The 18,481-nt window shown below is 37.1% G+C and overlaps 1 protein-coding gene across 1 annotated transcript; it reads left to right on the plus strand.

Annotated features, from left to right (window-relative positions):
- Positions 1-3,143: 3,143 nt before the first annotated feature.
- Positions 3,144-17,597, plus strand: LOC105045513 (glutamine--fructose-6-phosphate aminotransferase [isomerizing] 1). Its single transcript, XM_010923823.4, has 11 exons — positions 3,144-3,517; positions 6,307-6,479; positions 9,664-9,775; positions 11,238-11,383; positions 12,054-12,215; positions 14,376-14,697; positions 14,793-15,043; positions 15,126-15,240; positions 15,393-15,648; positions 15,730-15,898; positions 17,206-17,597. The coding sequence occupies exons 1-11, from the start codon at positions 3,244-3,246 to the stop codon at positions 17,287-17,289; spliced, it is 2,064 nt and encodes a 687-aa protein (XP_010922125.1). The 5' UTR covers positions 3,144-3,243; the 3' UTR covers positions 17,290-17,597.
- Positions 17,598-18,481: the final 884 nt, after the last annotated feature.

Below are 18,481 nucleotides of genomic sequence, written 5' to 3' on the forward strand. Positions count from 1 at the left end.
TTTGAATTTTTGAATATGCTCCTTTTTTCGAAATATTAAATATTTTATTCAATTTGATATAGATTGTCCAATTGATTTTAATGTAGCATGATTTATAAATTTTTCGAATTGAAATATAAAATATGTTTTGAGAAATGTATTTGATTTGAGATAGATTTTGACTCACAGTTAGATTCTATTTTCGATATCCTACCAATGAGGGTTGTGTGTTTGTATTTCGATATCCTGCCAGTGAAGTGATTAAATACTAATAATTTAAATTTTCATTAGTACGGGATGTGTACTGTGCTTTGATACCCTACTATTAGGGGTTATGTAGTGGCATATTAATTAGAGGTATTATTAGTTAGAATGGTTCTACCATATATATTCTTAACCATTCAATAATAAGCCGACATACTATTCAAGAAAGTGAACTTTTTTTCATTTAAAACAGTAAAAGTTGTCATATGGCCAATCATAGTTAACAATGAAATCTTTTATTTAAAATTTTTAATCAAACTTAAATGACATTATAACTTTTTCCACATGCTAGTTTATATTGGATAGCCGAAGATACATGTGATAGAACTATTTTAATCAATAATTTTTCATTTTGAATAAAAAAATATTTTTTTAAGTAAATTATGTCTGTAGTCCCTAAACTAAGTCGGATTTTTTTAAGTGGTCCCTAAAATATAAAATTCTAAATTTAAGTCCTCCAACTATCTGACTCCTTTAATGTTACCCCAGGATAAATTCTGATCGTTTTCTCTTATAAAAAATCTGATGTGATAAAATATGATGCTGACGTGGCAAAATCTGGTGTAGACGTGGTAAAAAATAATATTTTATTATTATTTTTAATTTTTTCATTTTTCTTCTTCTCTACACCCTCACCACTCCCCCCACCGGCTCGCCACTCGCGCACCCCCCACTGGCCCGCCCCTTCGGCCCCCCTCTCTGGCGCCCGAGGCTTTTGCCCCACCCCAGCGCATCCCCGCCCGCTCTGGCACCGGTGGGTTGTGCACTAGCACCCCCCGGCCCCACCTCGCCTCCAGATTGACCGTCCCTCGCCCTCCACCGCTGCCCCCCTTTCTCCTCCCTTGTCTTGCACCAAGCCCCCTTCCCGCCACCGCCAACATCCTCAATCGGCAGAGATCTCTCGACCCCTCGGCTGCGCATCTCTTTTCCCCACACCCTGCTAACCATCCCTACTTTTCTCACCATCACCTTCTGTCCGTATGCGCTATCGCCCTCTTGCCCATCGTCACCAGCGCGGCCTTCTTCTCTGACCTCTCTTAGGTGCTTTCCTTCCATAGATCGCTAGAAATGAAAAAAAAAGAAAATAAAAGGAAATATCCAACACCAAACCCCAGCGATCGTCTAAGCTTCCCTGTTCGTTGCTCTAAGCGTCCCACCTTGTTGAGCTGATGGGGGAACCGGAGGGGGGTGTAGAACCCACCGGCGGTGCGGGGCGAGGGGATGGGGCAAGGTGCGCTAGGGAGTGGAACCGCGGGAGCACATTAGGGTAGGGCAGGGCCAGAAGGGGGCACCAGTGTGCAATCCACCGGCACCGAGGCAGACGGGGGTGCGATCGGAGGGGGTGCGGTGGGGCGAGTATCGGGGCAGGTAGGGGTTGTGCCAGGGCAAGTGGGGGTGCAGCGGGGGTGCGGCCAAAGGAGTCAGTCGGGAGAGAAGAGAAGACTCCCTATAGAAGTCTTCTTTATTTTTTTTGATGCTTTGTGATTCGTGTGAGGATAGAAAGAAGAAAGAGAATAAAAAAATAAAAAAATATTATTTTTTATTATATCTGTATTAGATTTTGTCCATATTAATATCAAATTTTGCCACTTCAGATTTTTGGTGAGACAAATTGATTGAAATTCGTCTTGGAAGCAATATTAAAGAGGTTGAGGTAGGAGGGCTTAAGTTTAAAATTTTATCGTTTAGAGATTATTTAAAAAAATTTAATTTAATTTAAAAATTATAAATATAATTTATTTATTTATTTATTTTAGATAATATATGGGTTTGTTATCCGATTGGTCCGTGATGGGATCCCATCCGACGCGTCATTAAAAAAAAAAAAAAAATCTCTGGCTGTCTCATCCACAGCAGCTGATCATTCTTCCCTGACGCTACAACCGGAGAGGATCCACCCATTATTTACCCTAGACTAGATTAGTGCCATTCGCCCAATATACGTGGTCAAACCAATCATTCGATGCCACGTGTCCGATCATTTATACGCATGAAACCACAGCAATCAAATCATACGCTTTACTGACACGTGGTGGGTCCCTTGCATCGCTGTAGGGTGTCCAGTTGACCGGACTAAAAGCAGATGTATCTAAGACTTTGTCCCTTTGGGAACGCGCTGATGGGTGGGCCCCAGTACAATACGGTACAGCCTTTCTGGGCTAATTGTTGTGGGCCCAACAAATCGCCGCCTAAAAGATCCTAATTATCCAACGGCGGTCCCAATAAATCAAACAGTATCTGCTACGCCTCCCAACTGTGTTACCAAGAGCATCTCTACACGGGATCCCAATAGTGCTGAAAGAGACCAATATGACACCGTAACAGAACACATTTGGTAGTAGAATTGGGCTTTTAAGATTTTGCGGCCCGGGGATTACCCCAAAAGAGCACCTAAAAACGGTAATCCCCGCCATCGTGGTTTGTCCAACCGGCTTCCGCGCTATACCGGTTCGTTTCGAGGACAGTTCCGTAAATCCATTCATTTTAAAAAGCATAAGAAAAAAGAAAAAAAAAAGTATGTAAAAAGAGATAAGGCCACGGTCCACTCCGTCGCGTCAACATGTTACTCGCCATCATGCAACGGGACAAACACGTCATCAAGATGCACATCTCCCTCGGGATCCGACGGCGGCTGATGCCTCCCGAGGACTTGCGGGAGGACACCATACCCCGAAGACGGCCTTCAGCCAACCGTCCCGCATATACAAGTACCATGCGACAAAATAGAACGGACAGGATGATTCCATCTAAGGAAAATGGACGGAGGCATGCTTATCGCATAGGGTTTTGTATGTGGACGTTTGATGGGAGCGTGGACGACGGAGGACTCGGAGGCTCGGCGAAGGGACCGGAAAGCTTCTTTCCTCGTTCCTACTCTGACCCCAACCGCTTTTTCCCGTCTTCCCCCGAGTAAATAACCCCTTGCCCTCACGCTTGATAACTCGAGCGCCATTGGAGGAGAAGAAAGAATCGAAGGAGAGATCGATCGATCGAGGGAAGATGTGTGGGATCTTCGCGTATTTGAACTATAAGGTGGGGAGGGAGAGGAGGTACATCCTGGAGGTGCTCTTCAACGGGCTGAGGCGCCTCGAGTACAGGGGCTACGACTCCTCCGGGATCGCGATCGACTCCGATCTCGACTCGGACCCGGTCCTAGTGGAGGGCGGAGGGAATGGAGGGGCGCAGGCCGGGAGGCCGCCCTACGATTCGGCCCCGCCCCTCGTTTTCCGGCAGGAAGGGAAGATCGAATCCCTCGTTGGATCCGTGTATTCCGGTGATTACCTTCTGGTTCTTTTTCGCTGGGGAAGCGTGTTCTTGTTACCAAGTTTTGCCCTTTTTGATTGTTCTTGGTTTGTTTTAGTTATCGCGTTTTGGCTTTCCTTTGCTTTCTTTTTCGTTGGGGAAAATTGAATTTGATGTCTTTTCGGGTGTACATGCGGGATTTGTGTCGGTTTGTTGATCCATATGAAGTTTTATTGAGTTTTCTTTTCTTTTTCTTGAAACTTTGGTATGGTTGATTTGCATCTCAGAATGCGCATTGAGCCAAAAATTTGAGGGAAAATTGCGATCTTAGGGTTTTCATGTTTAGATGTTATCATTATCTTCCACGTTTTGGTGGAATGAGGTGTTTATATGATGGCGAACGATTTTGGATTCTGTTAATGGCACGAAAGAAACAATTGCCCATTATTATGAATATTCAGGTGGATATGTGGAGAAGAGAATTGTTGACCGGAAGAGTTGGTGATTAGTTTTAGAAATCAATAATCACGATAACCTCATAGTGAGATAGTGTTTCAGTGGATTCGAAGCCATAGGTTCTTGAAAAATGTAGTAAGTGGGTTTTGCTATCTCGTATTGTTTCGGTTGAAGATGCCTTACCTGCTATTTTTTTTACCATATCTCTTATTTCTTTATTTTAGCCAGCCATGGAATGGCTTTGCATGTAACTTATTTGTTTTACCTTTTATCCCATTTGGTCAAAGTGTTTGGCTTTAAGGGCTCTACCAAGAGGTATTACAATATGCAATCGTGCACATATATTCATTACATTACATGACATAAACTCTCCCTATTGTTTCCAGAATGCATGATCTAACATTTTCACACGCTTTTAGAAGTATTTAGGAGTCTTTGTGATGTGCAAGAAGTGTTTCTTGGAAAAATTGAATACAAACTGGAACCATGTGGGTCACACCGTTATTGTCTTATTTATGCCAAAGAGTAAAAAAAAAAAAAAAAGTCTGACATTTTTTGTCATTTTGTCTTATTGTGCTGTTGACAAGCATTTCTTGTCCTATTTGTTATCAGAGAAAAACAAATGATACTACATTTATGGTGGTTAGAACCTCTGTCATTTATATTTATATCTCTGTCTTGCTGTTAGATGGAACTCCTTTAGAGAGGTTGTCATATAGAGTCTTGAATTTTTCCCCCCATTTTATGTACTTGTCCGACAAGTGAGTAGGGGGGAGACAAGTTTTAATTCATGCTGTATGATAGCTTTAGATAGCAAGCTTTCTAACCATCGTTGCAAAAGAAAAAAAAAAAAAGAAGGCATACTATTAAGGAGGATCCATATGTGATTTTGCTCAAGTTATTGGGACTTGTAGCTTACTCTTTGATCTCATATTTTTATTGGAAGATGTTAATAAGTGACTCATATTTTGAATTTGACATTGAGTTGATCTTTCACTTGGTTGCAAGCATGTGAACTAAGGTGTTGAATACTGGTATTGAATCTTGCACCATTTTCCATTGGAACAGTACGTTGATAATACCACATATCGAAATTGACAGCTTTGAGAAAAAACCTGTTGATATCCACTTTCTCTGTATGGTCAGCATTGTATCACCAATACACACGGATATGTGCCAGTATGGACTGATACAACTGGTACATACCTGTAGGTAGGGTTTTGGCATCATGACTGCCATACTTGTGCTGATTTTGTGTTAGAGCAGTATGGAACTGGTCGTATTGTCTTGTTTTGGTGGTTTTTGATTCCATTATGTGAACAGTATAAATAGTCTTAACCATGCATATGGAAAGAAAATTCTTTAGAATTTCTAGGGGTGTTACCACCATAGTTTGACATGAGATCATGTAATATACAGTGTCACTTTAGCATGAACATAAAGTAGATAAGCCTTTTGCAAAATTATTAGTTAATTGTGGTTATAAATATCAGTGATCATATTGCCATCTATCACCTGATAAGATCAGGTTGTCACTTGAATATCACCAAATAAGCTCCTAAGAAATTTTTGGATGGTTGTCCCTCCAGATGATGTGTGAAAGATTTTCCTTTTTTTGGTCTGACCTCTCTTATATTCTCATGTGCATGTTGGAACATGCTCTTGAGGAATGAGTCATGTGCATAACATGTGGCTTTATCCTGTATATGCTCATGAAGAAAGTTACTCTTGTTGAACAAGGTTGCCTTCTTGCTGTCTTCCTCGAGAGATGGCTAATATAATCCTCAAAGAGAACCTGGATCAACTTTTTGTTACTCCATTAAGAGCTCTAAGATTTGCTTATAAATAACTTTTAATGAGTTTGTGTGCTGGCATTATCAAGTTCAGACCTTTATATTTATGTTTAAAGGTGATAGTTGAATTTTTTTCATCCTCAAAGAAAAGATGACATTAATGACATAGAAAATTTTCGTACGTAGACGAAGATGTTGTCAGTGCCATATGCCTTTTTAGATGGACTGTAGGTATGCCACTACTAAGCTTTTTACTCAGAACCTCTCCAAAGTGGAGAGGGATGCCAACCCTGGACCATATATACTTAGGGAAAAATTGATGGTTGATCCTAGATAACTTCATACCTTCTGTTCCTCTTGGATTAAGCTGTTATGGGCAATCTAATTTATACATCTTTCTGTTCTATTTACAAGAAACTTGGTTTACTCTTATTATCGGAGAAGGCTGTGCAAATTGAGGTGGTGTTTTTTTCTTATTTCATGGTGGTATAAAAAAATTGAGCAGATCCTTTATTTTATCTTGTTTTTCTTATTCCTGTCTGACAGTTTGAGGTTTTTTTTTGTTTTTTAGAGGCGGATGTAATGGACTTAAATTTGGAGAAGCCTTTTTCTGTTCATGCCGGAATTGCGCACACACGATGGGCTACTCATGGTGTGCCTTCTCCAAGAAATAGTCATCCACAATCATCGGGTCCATGGAATGAGTTTGTTGTTGTTCATAATGGTATTATAACTAATTATGAGGTTCGTTTGACTGCTCAGTGACCTCAGTCTCATCTCTTTTTTTTCTTTTTAAATAAATACAAGTCAATATTACTGATATATGTGTATTTCTTGGAATAATTTGAAATTGGTTGAGTAGTTTCAAATGAATAAGAATTTCGCTTCTGGTCATATTATTTTCTTTCCTTATAATCTCATATATAGATAGTGACATCTTGTGCAAGTCCTCCTTAGTTAATTCATTGAAGAGATGTATTAACCAGGTCAAGTTAAGTACTGACTATTTATATCAACTTGTGTTAATTAATCAACCCTAGCTATATTGGGAAGCACCTGTTTATGTTCATTGCATTCTCTTGACTTATTTATCTGCAGTGCTTTTTGATAATATACACTTATTTTATGCAGGGCTGTTTAATTTTCCTTTCTTAGGGGGCATTTGATGCTTCTGTTGTAGGTTTTAGAGTGAATTTTTTTCTCTTCATTTCTTTTGGCATTATTTTATTTCTTTTCTTCATTTCTTTTGGCATTATTTTATGGTTTATTTAGCTGTCATGTATTATTACTAGTCTCTGTATCAGGATTATGTCATATTGGTCCTATTAGTTGAAATACTTGACCAAACAATAAATCAAACATTTTGTATGTTTACCCTTGACATGTTCCGGGCACTTTTAACTTTTATTATGTAATCTGTAATCTCTTTGATTAGCAACATGTCAATGAGCACTCTTTGTGAAATCATATTATCTTCAAAATGATCCTTCATTTCATTTTCTTCCATAGCTCAAAATGATCCTCTTTATGGTATTTATCATGTTTGAGAGTAGCAGCAGTCATGCGTATCTTGGTTAGTTCGAGATGGCTGTGTCTTACCATGATGAGTGGTAGTGCATATTATTGCAACCTTGTTTAAGCTACTCTATAAAGTACATTTCAAAAGATATTTTTGGTTCATCTGTATCTATTGGATGACTTTGTCATAAAAAGATGTGCATCTTATGAACTTACTATATATTTGAACACATAAACAAAGTCTATATTCTATGAATATAAGTATGAAGAACCATATACTAAATTTGGATACTGCCAAACTAATGTTTGTGAAGGATAGACAATGAATAGTTACGCGAAGATACTTGAGAATCTGAGGATATGTCTAATGTTATTACTACCCATGATTTTAAGTGTCAAAAGTTTGGCTAAATTTTGGTTAAATATGCCATAATTTTGAAGGAAAATAAATGGATGATCCTGTGCTATCAAATTAAGGTTGAAGCTGATACTAGCAAATATGATATTTCTGTTTCCACCAGTCATTATTAGAGAAATTATTATCATTGTCTTTTAGGTTAGGAGTGATATTAGTGAGTGGATTGCCCCTATACATAAGTTATAGAAAATTTGGGAAATGAAATAATTGTATTTGGAATGAGGTGTCATAGAGTAGTAGGGAGGAAGTTTGTCAAGTTTTAGTGAAGCATAATCTTTTAACGAGTACTGCTTGAATTATTGCTTAGGTCAGTCTAAGATCTATGAAAAATTCATGCATCTGTGATTGTACAATTGATTAAAGCCAGTTAAACTAAAGAAGTATTGATTGGATTTTAAATAGAATAGAGTAATAGATCTTTGTAGCTTTTGTTTGCATAAATAAGTTTACATGTAGAAAATAAATATAATTACATATTGTAGTAGGTCCCCTAGAGTGGTCAAAATTCAAGAGGCGGATACATGATTACAGTATAGATATTTTTCGTCATGCTATTGACACAGTAGATCATGGTTTGTCATACTGTTCTATACTATTTGGTATGAGGTGTACCATACTGTATCGGTACAAAACCGGTATGAAACTCAACTTCGAGTTGGTACAACCCCCATACTAAAGTACATACCAATCCATACTCAAGCCGTCAAGCATGCCAACTTATATTAAGGCGTACCTAAATAAAAATTGAGAAAATTGGTTAGAGAGTTATTTTGATATTGGGTGAGTACCGTACCATATTGAACTGGTAAGATACCGATATGGTATCTGGTACCAAGATTGCGAAGTGGACAGTGCAATATTTGATCTTATAATTTTTAATCAACATGACTTTGCAGATATGCTTGTCAGTTGGGACAAGTTCAGGATTGTTGTTGGTTGCACATGAGACCATGTTCTTTAGTCATCAGTCTATGCATATTAAGTTTTGATATAGACCCTGATTTGACGGAATGTAGTTTTAGCATATATTTATTCATTTCAGGTCCAATCAATCTGCATGTGCTGCAACGAAAAAGGACCTTGGAAGCCATTTTGCAATACTTATAAGGAAAACTCAAAATTTAAGTCTAATATGATTAGAAAGTTTCCTAAAATTCTTGAGCATAAAAAATACCCTCATATCCTTTATATTCTTCTGTACTTGAGAAGGCTTACGAATTTTAGAATCGAAAGTTAAGAATTATCTTATGGAGGTAGGACTAGGATCTGCTTGACTGGATCGCAAGTCAAATATAGTTTGATGACATCGGAAATCTGAGGCATGATGCGGATGATTTGAGCCACTGGATATGATCTACTACCATTAAATACATAGGCTAGGGGTCTTCAAAATATATGATTTTTTTTTTTTTTTATCTGTTAGCAGTTTAGAGATAGTAGATCATACTCAATGGCTTGGATCATGGGTATCAAGACCCTATATTTTGATTTCACCTGACTAGTTCTGACTTGAAATCTTGTTCACCTGTTATCTTAGTTCACCGCTTATCTTATAAGACATTTCAGTTTCTGTAATTTCAATATCTCATTAAAAAATTTGTCATGTGGTAATTGCCTTCTAACACCCATTATTTGTTTCTTCCATTATGGTATTTAGGAAATATTGTCATGAAATGTCTACCATTCTTAAGTATTCTTCTTTGTGTTTTGTGCTTGGACTAAGCATGTTGTCCATCTTCCTCCTACTAAAGTCATTCTTGTAGCGAAGGTTTAAATCCCTTTTGCTAGTTTCTTACGTGAGCTGTTGATCTCCTTGTTTTACCTTCTCTTAGGTATTCAACTTTGTCCAATTTGACCTAAATTGTAAATTGTGTGTGTGTGTTATACTACTAATATCCTACCTGCTCAAATGTTATATTTTGCTTATTTTAAAACATCAGCAAATATCTGAATTCTTCTTAAACATAATTTCTTCTCCGCATGTCTCTTCAGGTTCTAAAGGAGACATTAATTAGACACGGGTTCACATTTGAATCAGATACTGATACAGAAGTTATTCCAAAGCTTGCAAAATTTGTATTTGATAAGGCCCGTGATGAAGGAGGTATTTTTTGTTTTTATGATTTGTTAGTCATTAGTAGAGATCTGTTATGATCTAGTGGAACTTGTAGGTAGCAACACCAGTTCAGTCGAATGGAATTTGCTTACCTTGATATGCATGTGTTACTATTAGCAATTTTAGTGAATGAATTTATTGCTTTCAATCTATCTGCACAGAATAAAACAGTAATCTTTTTTCAAATTTGTGATGTCTTGTAACTTCATCAGGCAATATTTGAAGTATGTGACTCTGTACCTTGCATTTGGACATGAAAGTTTATATATGTTAGTTAGCTCATACACAGATGATACCGTGATGACTATTTCTGTTTCTAGGTTCCATGCTCAACTTGATTGTCAAGTATTGCACTTTATTTGTGACCATAGATGTAGCCTGTTATTAAGTTTTTTACATTATATAATAGGACTTTTATAGTATTCTTTTTGTTGATTCCCAAGTCTTGTGCTTCAGATCACAGGGGCATATTCAGTGAAACTACAATAACAGACATCTATTTATTGTGCCTTGATTTGAAGTTACTGCAATATCACCTTTTTTATTATGCAATAAACAGCTCTTCTTTCTTGTTTGTTGCTATTTCATTTGCTTTTACCTTCTCTGCAAGATACTGCTAGAAAACTAATTATTTGGGCAACTGGGTTGCACAAACTCAGATCCAACTCAGTCCAACCTATGTGTTGCCATATGCATGCATCTTGGATTAGGAAATGTTAACATGATTTCAAGATGATTCATGTTCAGGTTGAAGGCTTGGGCTAGGAGGATTTTCAATCTGACCTCAACTAAAAGTAAAACTTTTACATAATATACTGTCTATTTACAGGTATAATCATGATAAAAAAAATGTGGCCCTGAATAGGAATACTGGGTGAATGAGGATCCATAATGCTGACCCCAAATAGTAGGTAATGACTAGATGATTATGATTATGATTATCAAACAATGAAAAACCTCTCTAATTAGCTGGGCCATGTTATCAGTTGACACTCTAGATTCTTTTTTTGGCTAATTGGATAAAGATTCTATTTTAGATGTTTCAGAACTTCCTCAAAATTATGGAATTTAAAAGATAGAGAACATTATTATGAAATATATTTTGGATATTTTATGTAAAATTATTATTAATGAAACCATTTTAAATGCTTATATTCTTTGGTTGAAACTCTTTGACACACACTTTGCATTGTTTTCCATTTAATTTTTCTGTATTGCTTCCTGTTATAGGGTTCATTGTCGACTGTGCTCTATTATTTCCTTTGTTGTGGTGTGGCTAAAAGGGATTGATGGTTCCATCAGGTTGCATGTTTTGTTATATCGTTGTGTGTGCACGTATCTTGTTGCCCTCATGAGTGCTTCTATTAGTCAATTAATGGAAAAATGGAGAAAAAAAGGGTATGCAATTATAAGTTCAGTTCATCTCATCTTCTCCCTCTATATGCTGCAGGTGAACAGGCTGTCACTTTTAGTCAAGTTGTTACAGAAGTTATGAGGCAGCTTGAAGGAGCATATGCACTTATATTTAAAAGCCCGCACTATCCAAATGAGTTAATTGCCTGTAAGCGTGGCAGCACATTGATACTGGGAGTAAAAGTAAGTCTCAATGATATCATGAAGTGGCCAAAAAAAGAGTTTCTATATTAAACATAACAATTTCCACTGTTTCTTGTTATATATTGGTTTTATGTGGCTTCATGATCTCTTGAGAAAAAATGTTGCATATTGATGCATGTATTTCTACTATAGATATGTTCTTCACTCACTGCAATCAAGAGATGCAAACAAGCATATCAATCCAATACAGATTATGGGTGTTTGGGAAAATCTTGCAGGATAGGCCAGAGACAGTGTGGAGAGGTGGAGATCTCTCTCTCTCCAGCTTATTTGGCCAGATTTTCCCAAACAAGCCAGACATGTGATTGCTATCTTGAAGGCTGCTGGTCTTTTTGATGCCTTGTGTGCATTAAAACCATAAAGCTCTCTTGTTTTAAAGTGGTTCATGCTTGCATGGTTTCTGTATTGATTATTAGACACCATACTAGCAAGTTCAGCATGGTCATCCCATTTTGTCAAAAATAATTAATATCTGCATTTCTCATAAGCTTTAAGAAAGAGCTCTGTATTGCATATGAAAGTCCCTGTAGATTGTTTGAGTGCTGAAATATCTGGTAATTGTCTTGTCATTTCCTGATATTACCTTGCTGTTGTATCAAATTGTGCATCAATATGTGGTTTTAACACTGCAAGTTTTCTATTTTCTCAGGAACTAACTGATGCAAATACTGGAACATTGTTTCATGATGTTAAAGCCCTCACAACAAATGGGAAGCCAAAGGAACTTTTTTTTTCCAGTGATTTATGTGCTATTGTGGAACATACTAAAAATTATTTGGCTATTGAAGATAATGAAGTTGTCCACATTAAGGTGACATTTTGCTCTATCCTTTTTTTTTTTTTTTTTGCCTGTTAATAACATTTTTAATATTTTTGACTTCCCTGTTCTTGTCTGTTCATCACAGTTAGTATGCAGAGTTAATTTGGGACTTGTTCCTAACAGAGTAATTTATATTCTTTCTTGTGCTATTTATGTTTTTTGGTGTTTCGCTACTCAACAACTTTGTACTCGTTGAGGCGTCATGAACCATTTAGTTCATATATCTTTACGTCGTGAAGTTTCATGTCCCACAAGAAAGTTATTGCCACTTTAAGTGTCAATGCTAAATTTTCTTGGTAGTAAGAGTTGATCCATTTCAAGATAATGAATCAGGGATTTAGGTCCCAGAGAGACGTTCCGTGGGACATCGAGATGGGGTACCATCCCATATGTTGGGAACAGGCCATCCCGCTAGCATCCCGCCATCCCCATCGGGACATCGTGGGACATCTCTGTCCCAAGTGTCGGGATGGGGCGGGATGGTGATGCGTCCCATTACATGGAAAAATTGGGACAGCCTCATCTCATAGGATTTAAAATCTTGTAATGAATCGTGTAGTTTTTATGTGGGTTATCCTGTACAAAATAGAAAATCATTTTCTTCCTGGGTTTATAGATACAGTTTAAAGTTCATATTGTAATGGAATATTTTTGTGAATCTTAGTGGAGGTTTATCCTTGTTGCGTCTAATGTGAATCAAAATTTCTTTTTGTTCAATTCAAAAAACCAAAGTGGAGATAGTTTTGAAAAGAATGCAAAAAAATAAGGTATTAGGACTAAATGAAATACCTATTGTTTGGAAAATCATTGGATATACTGGGTTGAGTCACTAATATATTTATTTGATTTTTGAAAACTAGGAAAATGTCAAATTTTGAGATGTGTTCATTTATATGACTAAAAAAGATGTGCAAACTATTCTAATTATCATGCAGTTAAGCTCTTGAACCACTCTATAAATTATGGGAAAGGATGACTAAACAAAGATAAAAAAAATGATGAAAATCTTGGAGAACCATTTGGTTTTTACTAGAAAGGTCATTAGTGAAGGATATGTTGTTTCCTGGGCACTAAACAAAACAATATGAAGAAGAGAGATTGATTTGGTGATCTCCTGTGTTTTGTAGTGCACCGAAATTGTTGAGGTTGCTAATGCTAGAACATTGCAATTGTTACGAGATGTGGGGCGTCACGGGGGCATTTCTGGACTGTGGGTTTGCACTAAGGATCTGAATTAAGCCCATGGGTTTTACACCAATCATAGGCGAAGCTTTTCATATTTAGGAGGATTTACATTGGTTACATTTTTTTTTTTTTGTTAGTGATATATTATAGTTTGATGAAAAAAAGGACTAGATTAAAAGTTAAATTGGAATTATGGAAGATCTTAGACGATATGGACTTAAAAATCAGTATTATATGTACATTTTTGTATACATATTTATATACACATACACATTTAATATAATATAATATATTATATGTATATATATTGGTAAAGAGGTACATGGAATAAGTTGAATGTACAGAATTGAAAATGCTGAGATAAATGTGTGGCAAAAATAGAGAGAGATCAAATTAAGAAATGATTATGGGCATGTATAACACAGAAGGGGTTCAAGAATGGAAGGATACTTTAATTTCTTTGAAGGTTTTGGGAAGAGAAGGGGAAGACCTAAGACAATATGGATGAAAGTTGGGAAGGAGTCAAAAGCTTGAAATAACATCAAAGGTTGCCCTAAATTGGAATACTTAGTAAATGAGGATTCATAAAGCCAGTTGCCATTATATTACCCTTCCCACCTCTTTTTTTCTATTTTCCATCATATATTTACACATCCCTACATGGTCTTCCTATACAACTCCTAGTATGGCAACAATGCTAACACTACTTGATGTGTGGTAATGTGTTAAATTCTGTCATTTACTTTTAATATATTTTTTATCTTTTTATTGTAGTAGTATTCTTAACTCTTAAGCATCAGAATTTAAGAGACATGCAGCATTTCTCCTGTTAGTTGTGCTGTCGTTCGTATATTGGTGGGATTCAAGCTTGGAGTTGATATGCTTTCAGATATTTACATACTGATTCTCAAATTTCATGTTTATACATAAACTAATGGATACCCATCAATTTTGTGACTGGACTAGGATGGTTGTGTATCAATCCTTAAGTTTGATTATGGCAAAGAGAAGCCAGCATCGGTGCAACGTGCATTGTCTGTTCTTGAGATGGAGGTTGAACAAATAAAGAAGGGAAACTATGATCACTTCATGCAGAAAGAAATTCATGAACAACCACATTCATTAACTACAACAATGAGGGGAAGGCTCAGAGATAATGATGTGGTTTTGGGTGGGCTTAAGGTTCACCTGAAAACAATCAGGCACAGCAGAAGGATAATCTTCATTGGTTGTGGTACAAGTTATAATGCAGCTTTAGCTGCAAGACCATTTTTGGAAGAGCTATCTGGTAAGGATCGATTGACATGAGACTTTTCTTAATGATCAGCTAAAATAATTACATAAGTTTTTTATTCTGATTGATATTTTGTCTTGGAAAACAAGGTATCCCTGTTGCTATGGAGCTTGCAAGCGACTTGCTGGACAGGCAGGGTCCAATATACAGAGAAGATACAGCAGTTTTTGTTAGTCAGTCTGGGGAAACTGCAGATACCCTACTTGCCCTTGAATATGCCTTAGAAAATGGGGCATTGTGTGTTGGCATAACAAATACTGTTGGTAGTACATTAGCCAGAAAAACACACTGTGGTGTTCACATAAATGCTGGGTGTGAAATAGGAGTTGCTAGCACAAAGGTAAGAACTGTTGTCTACCGTTTTCCCCTCTTTTATTAGGTAGTGCTTTAGTTTTATTGATGTTTTCTTTATGATTTGTCAGGCATATACAAGTCAGATAGTAGTTATGGTCATGGTGGCATTGGCTATTGGAGCTGACAAAATATCCACACAATCTAAAAGAGACGCTATTATCAATGCTCTTCATGACCTACCAAGTATGTTTTTATAGGTATTCTTCACATGGGATACTTTGGAAATGTGCAACATAGAATTTAAGAGCATTTTGTTCCCAAACAAAAGTTCCAGGAAATAGATAGATGGAGATTTTTCATTTACCTCTTTTTTTTTTTTTCCTTCTTCTTTTCAGATCAAGTAAGTGAGGTCCTGAAACTGGACAGCGAAATGAAAGATCTTGCTGAGTCATTGATAGAGACACAATCTCTTCTTGTATTTGGTAGAGGCTACAACTACGCCACTGCCTTAGAGGGTGCTTTAAAAGTGAAAGAAGTAGCACTCATGCACAGTGAAGGTATGCTTGCAGGCGAAATGAAACATGGCCCATTGGCATTAGTGGATGAGACTCTCCCGATCATTGTTATTGCCACACGTGATGCTTGTTTCAGGTCCGTGTCTCTATGATGTAAGGTGACCCTTGCTGGAAAGCATCTATTTCACTGAATCTGTTTTTGTTTTATTTTCAACAGTAAACAGCAATCGGTAATTCAGCAGCTTCATGCACGTAAAGGCCGTTTGATTGTTATGTGTTCAAATGGAGATGTATCCTCTGTGTGTCCTAGTGGATCTTGCAGAGTCATTGAGGTCCCTCAGGTTGCCGATTGCCTTCAACCAGTAATTAATATAGTTCCATTGCAGGTAAGGAAGTGCTGAATAATTCTTCTTTATTTCCTTCTTGTTTGCAACAAATTTCTGCCAATCACTAATTCTAGCCTGCAGAGTTTATTTCCAGATATAAAAGATAGTCTTAGAAAGGATTTTTGTCTTGCTCCCATAATCAATTTGTTGAATTTAGATTAAAATGCTCTTCCTTGAGGCTACATCCATACCTCTGCTGTCATTTCTGTCAATTCTAAAGTGGCCTTTGGAGAAGGCCAAATTAAAATTGCCATTTTATAGTTGAGTCCATAAGTACATTGTAACAAGTTGGACATTAAAGCCCAACCTGGGTGAACTAATGGTTCCTTTTGTTCCATCTGCTATATAACTACTAGGCAGCAGTCACTACCTAGCCTATGGGGATCAATGGAGCCTTATGAATGTAGTGTGCAAAATTTAGTCTTCAGTTAAGCAATGTAGAGGCTGAAAACTACCTTTTTGGATCACTATTTTAACTCCCTATTGTGATCCGCATGACCCTTCCTTTTCCTTTTAGGGCTTTATGATGCCAATGAAACAAATGCTACTCTGCAAACTCTTTAGAGATCTGCCCTCGTTTCACATCTGAATCCTGAGAGATTTTTAAACAGCGAGAGATCATTGCATATTGGTCAAAAGACTGCAATACCACAAGATTCAGCATTGGATAAGCTTACAACGTGTTTAAAACAATTGTTCAGTGGATAGTACAGCACCTGAACTTGGTAAACTTCTGCCGTTTTGGACCTCTGAAGCTATCTGTTCCATGCGGGCTTGCTTAATAAAATGGTTGTATCGCTATGAAAGTCTAAAGTCTACCCTCTTGTCTTATAAAATTGTAGGCCATAGGATTTTAATCCCATATGTTCGGTTTTGGATTTGATGTAAGAACTCGTTAAGCTAGACCAAAACTAGATGACTTCAGAGAATGTCAACTAATGATATATGGGGACAGTGCGTCTGAAACTTAATGCATTCATGATGACAGGCTCATGAATGAATAGGCCACATTCAAAATTTTTCCAATTCTGGGCTTACTGTTTCGTATGCCTTCTTTTTCTCAGCCACATTCCTTGTCTACATTCGGCAACATTTTTGATAGTCCAAACAATAAATAATTTTGGAGTTCTTGCTCCATCTGAGCATTATGTAACTTGTAATAGTCACTCAGAAGAGGAACATGTTATTTGTTACTGATGGTATGCATGTGAATTTTGGTCAACGAGTACTAGTTAATTTGGAGGTGAATAGTTTCTCCTGCAGGAAGCATATGAGTTGCTCATATATTTCTGCTTTTTCATCTGCAGCTGCTAGCATATCATCTAACAGTTCTACGAGGCTATGACGTGGACCAACCAAGGAATCTTGCGAAGAGTGTGACGACACAATGAAACAAGCCTGAATCTTTGTGCAAATTCTTTTTGAAACTTGACCTCGCTCATCCAGGATTTCGATTCTTTTGTAGTTCACTATGTGGTCTGTTTCCCTAATAGTGGTGGCATTTGTTAATATTAGGTACTTCCATACTGGCATGCATAAAAGCAATTCCTTGGTTGTGTAACTTATTACTGTTATTAGGATAGTGCAAATTTAACTTTGATGTAGAAGATGCATTGATCGCTTGATGTAGGCTTTTTTGGTGATTCAGCAGGGGGATGGAATTTACCTTTTTCCAGTAAGTATTATCATTTAGTGTGAAGCATTTGTTTACAGTTTGTCCTCCTAAAACCCTTTATATACGCTAGAACTGCTCATCTACTCCGCTGCATATTAGTTACTCTCTGGCTGAATGTGGTATAGGATGTTGAACAAATGCATTTGCTGGTAGGTAAAGATATTAGCAATGTGCAGACTTCTATATTTTCCTTGAACATTGATCGGGTATTGATTTTCATATCACCCCTCAATGCACATGCATGAAGATAAGGAAGTGCTTAATGGATGGTGTTGCTGCGAGATTCGAAATCTGAGATTGTGGTAGATCGAATGAAGTCGAGCTGGAGGTCGGTAGCAGTCCGATCTGAGATGGTTTTAAAGAAATCTGTAAAACAAGTCAACAATTGGGTGGGGAATTTTTGGTTCTTGATAAGTCAGTTTGAGCCTCAAGAACAGAAGGCGGAAAAAATAGAATAGGGTAGGAGAGTTTGTATGAAACTAAAGGAATTGAACTGGGTAGGAACTAGAGTCTTGTTCAAGAACTGGTAAAATTTTCACTGGCATAGTCTCACTTTAATTTTAGAAGATCAAAATTTATCATTGGAGGATCCTGGTCTTCTATTTAGGGGTTGATGTCGTTACAGAGTTTGTTAAGTCATTATAGTCAGATATAATTGAGTTAGAGTATAGCTGTATATATTAAGCTGGAAGTGAGATCATATTTAACTGTATATGTCAGTTGGGGATGAGTCCATATTTAGTTGTATGTGCTAGCCAGGGATGAGTTATAACGTAGCCGTAGCAAGCTAGAAGATAGCGAAAAAATAATCATCTGTATTTTGGGATTACATCAATTCAGGTCGGTAGATAGTCGAACTAATCATAATATTTTATCAGGAGTTGATTTAGGTTAGTTCAGATCGGTGT

The sequence above is a fragment of the Elaeis guineensis genome, chromosome 5 (assembly GCF_000442705.2).
Source record: "Elaeis guineensis isolate ETL-2024a chromosome 5, EG11, whole genome shotgun sequence".
Taxonomy (NCBI): Eukaryota; Viridiplantae; Streptophyta; class Magnoliopsida; order Arecales; family Arecaceae; genus Elaeis; species Elaeis guineensis.

What these genes read in the sequence shown, in the direction of transcription:
- LOC105045513 (XM_010923823.4), top strand. Translation starts at nt 3,244, where the DNA reads ATGTGTGGGATCTTCGCGTATTTGAACTATAAGGTGGGGAGGGAGAGG. An exon ending in ATTTTTGGAAGAGCTATCTG is followed by an intron (nt 14,698 to 14,792) that starts GTAAGGATCGAT and finishes TTGGAAAACAAG; the next exon opens with GTATCCCTGTTGCTATGGAG. An exon ending in ACACGTGATGCTTGTTTCAG is followed by an intron (nt 15,649 to 15,729) that starts GTCCGTGTCTCT and finishes TATTTTCAACAG; the next exon opens with TAAACAGCAATCGGTAATTC.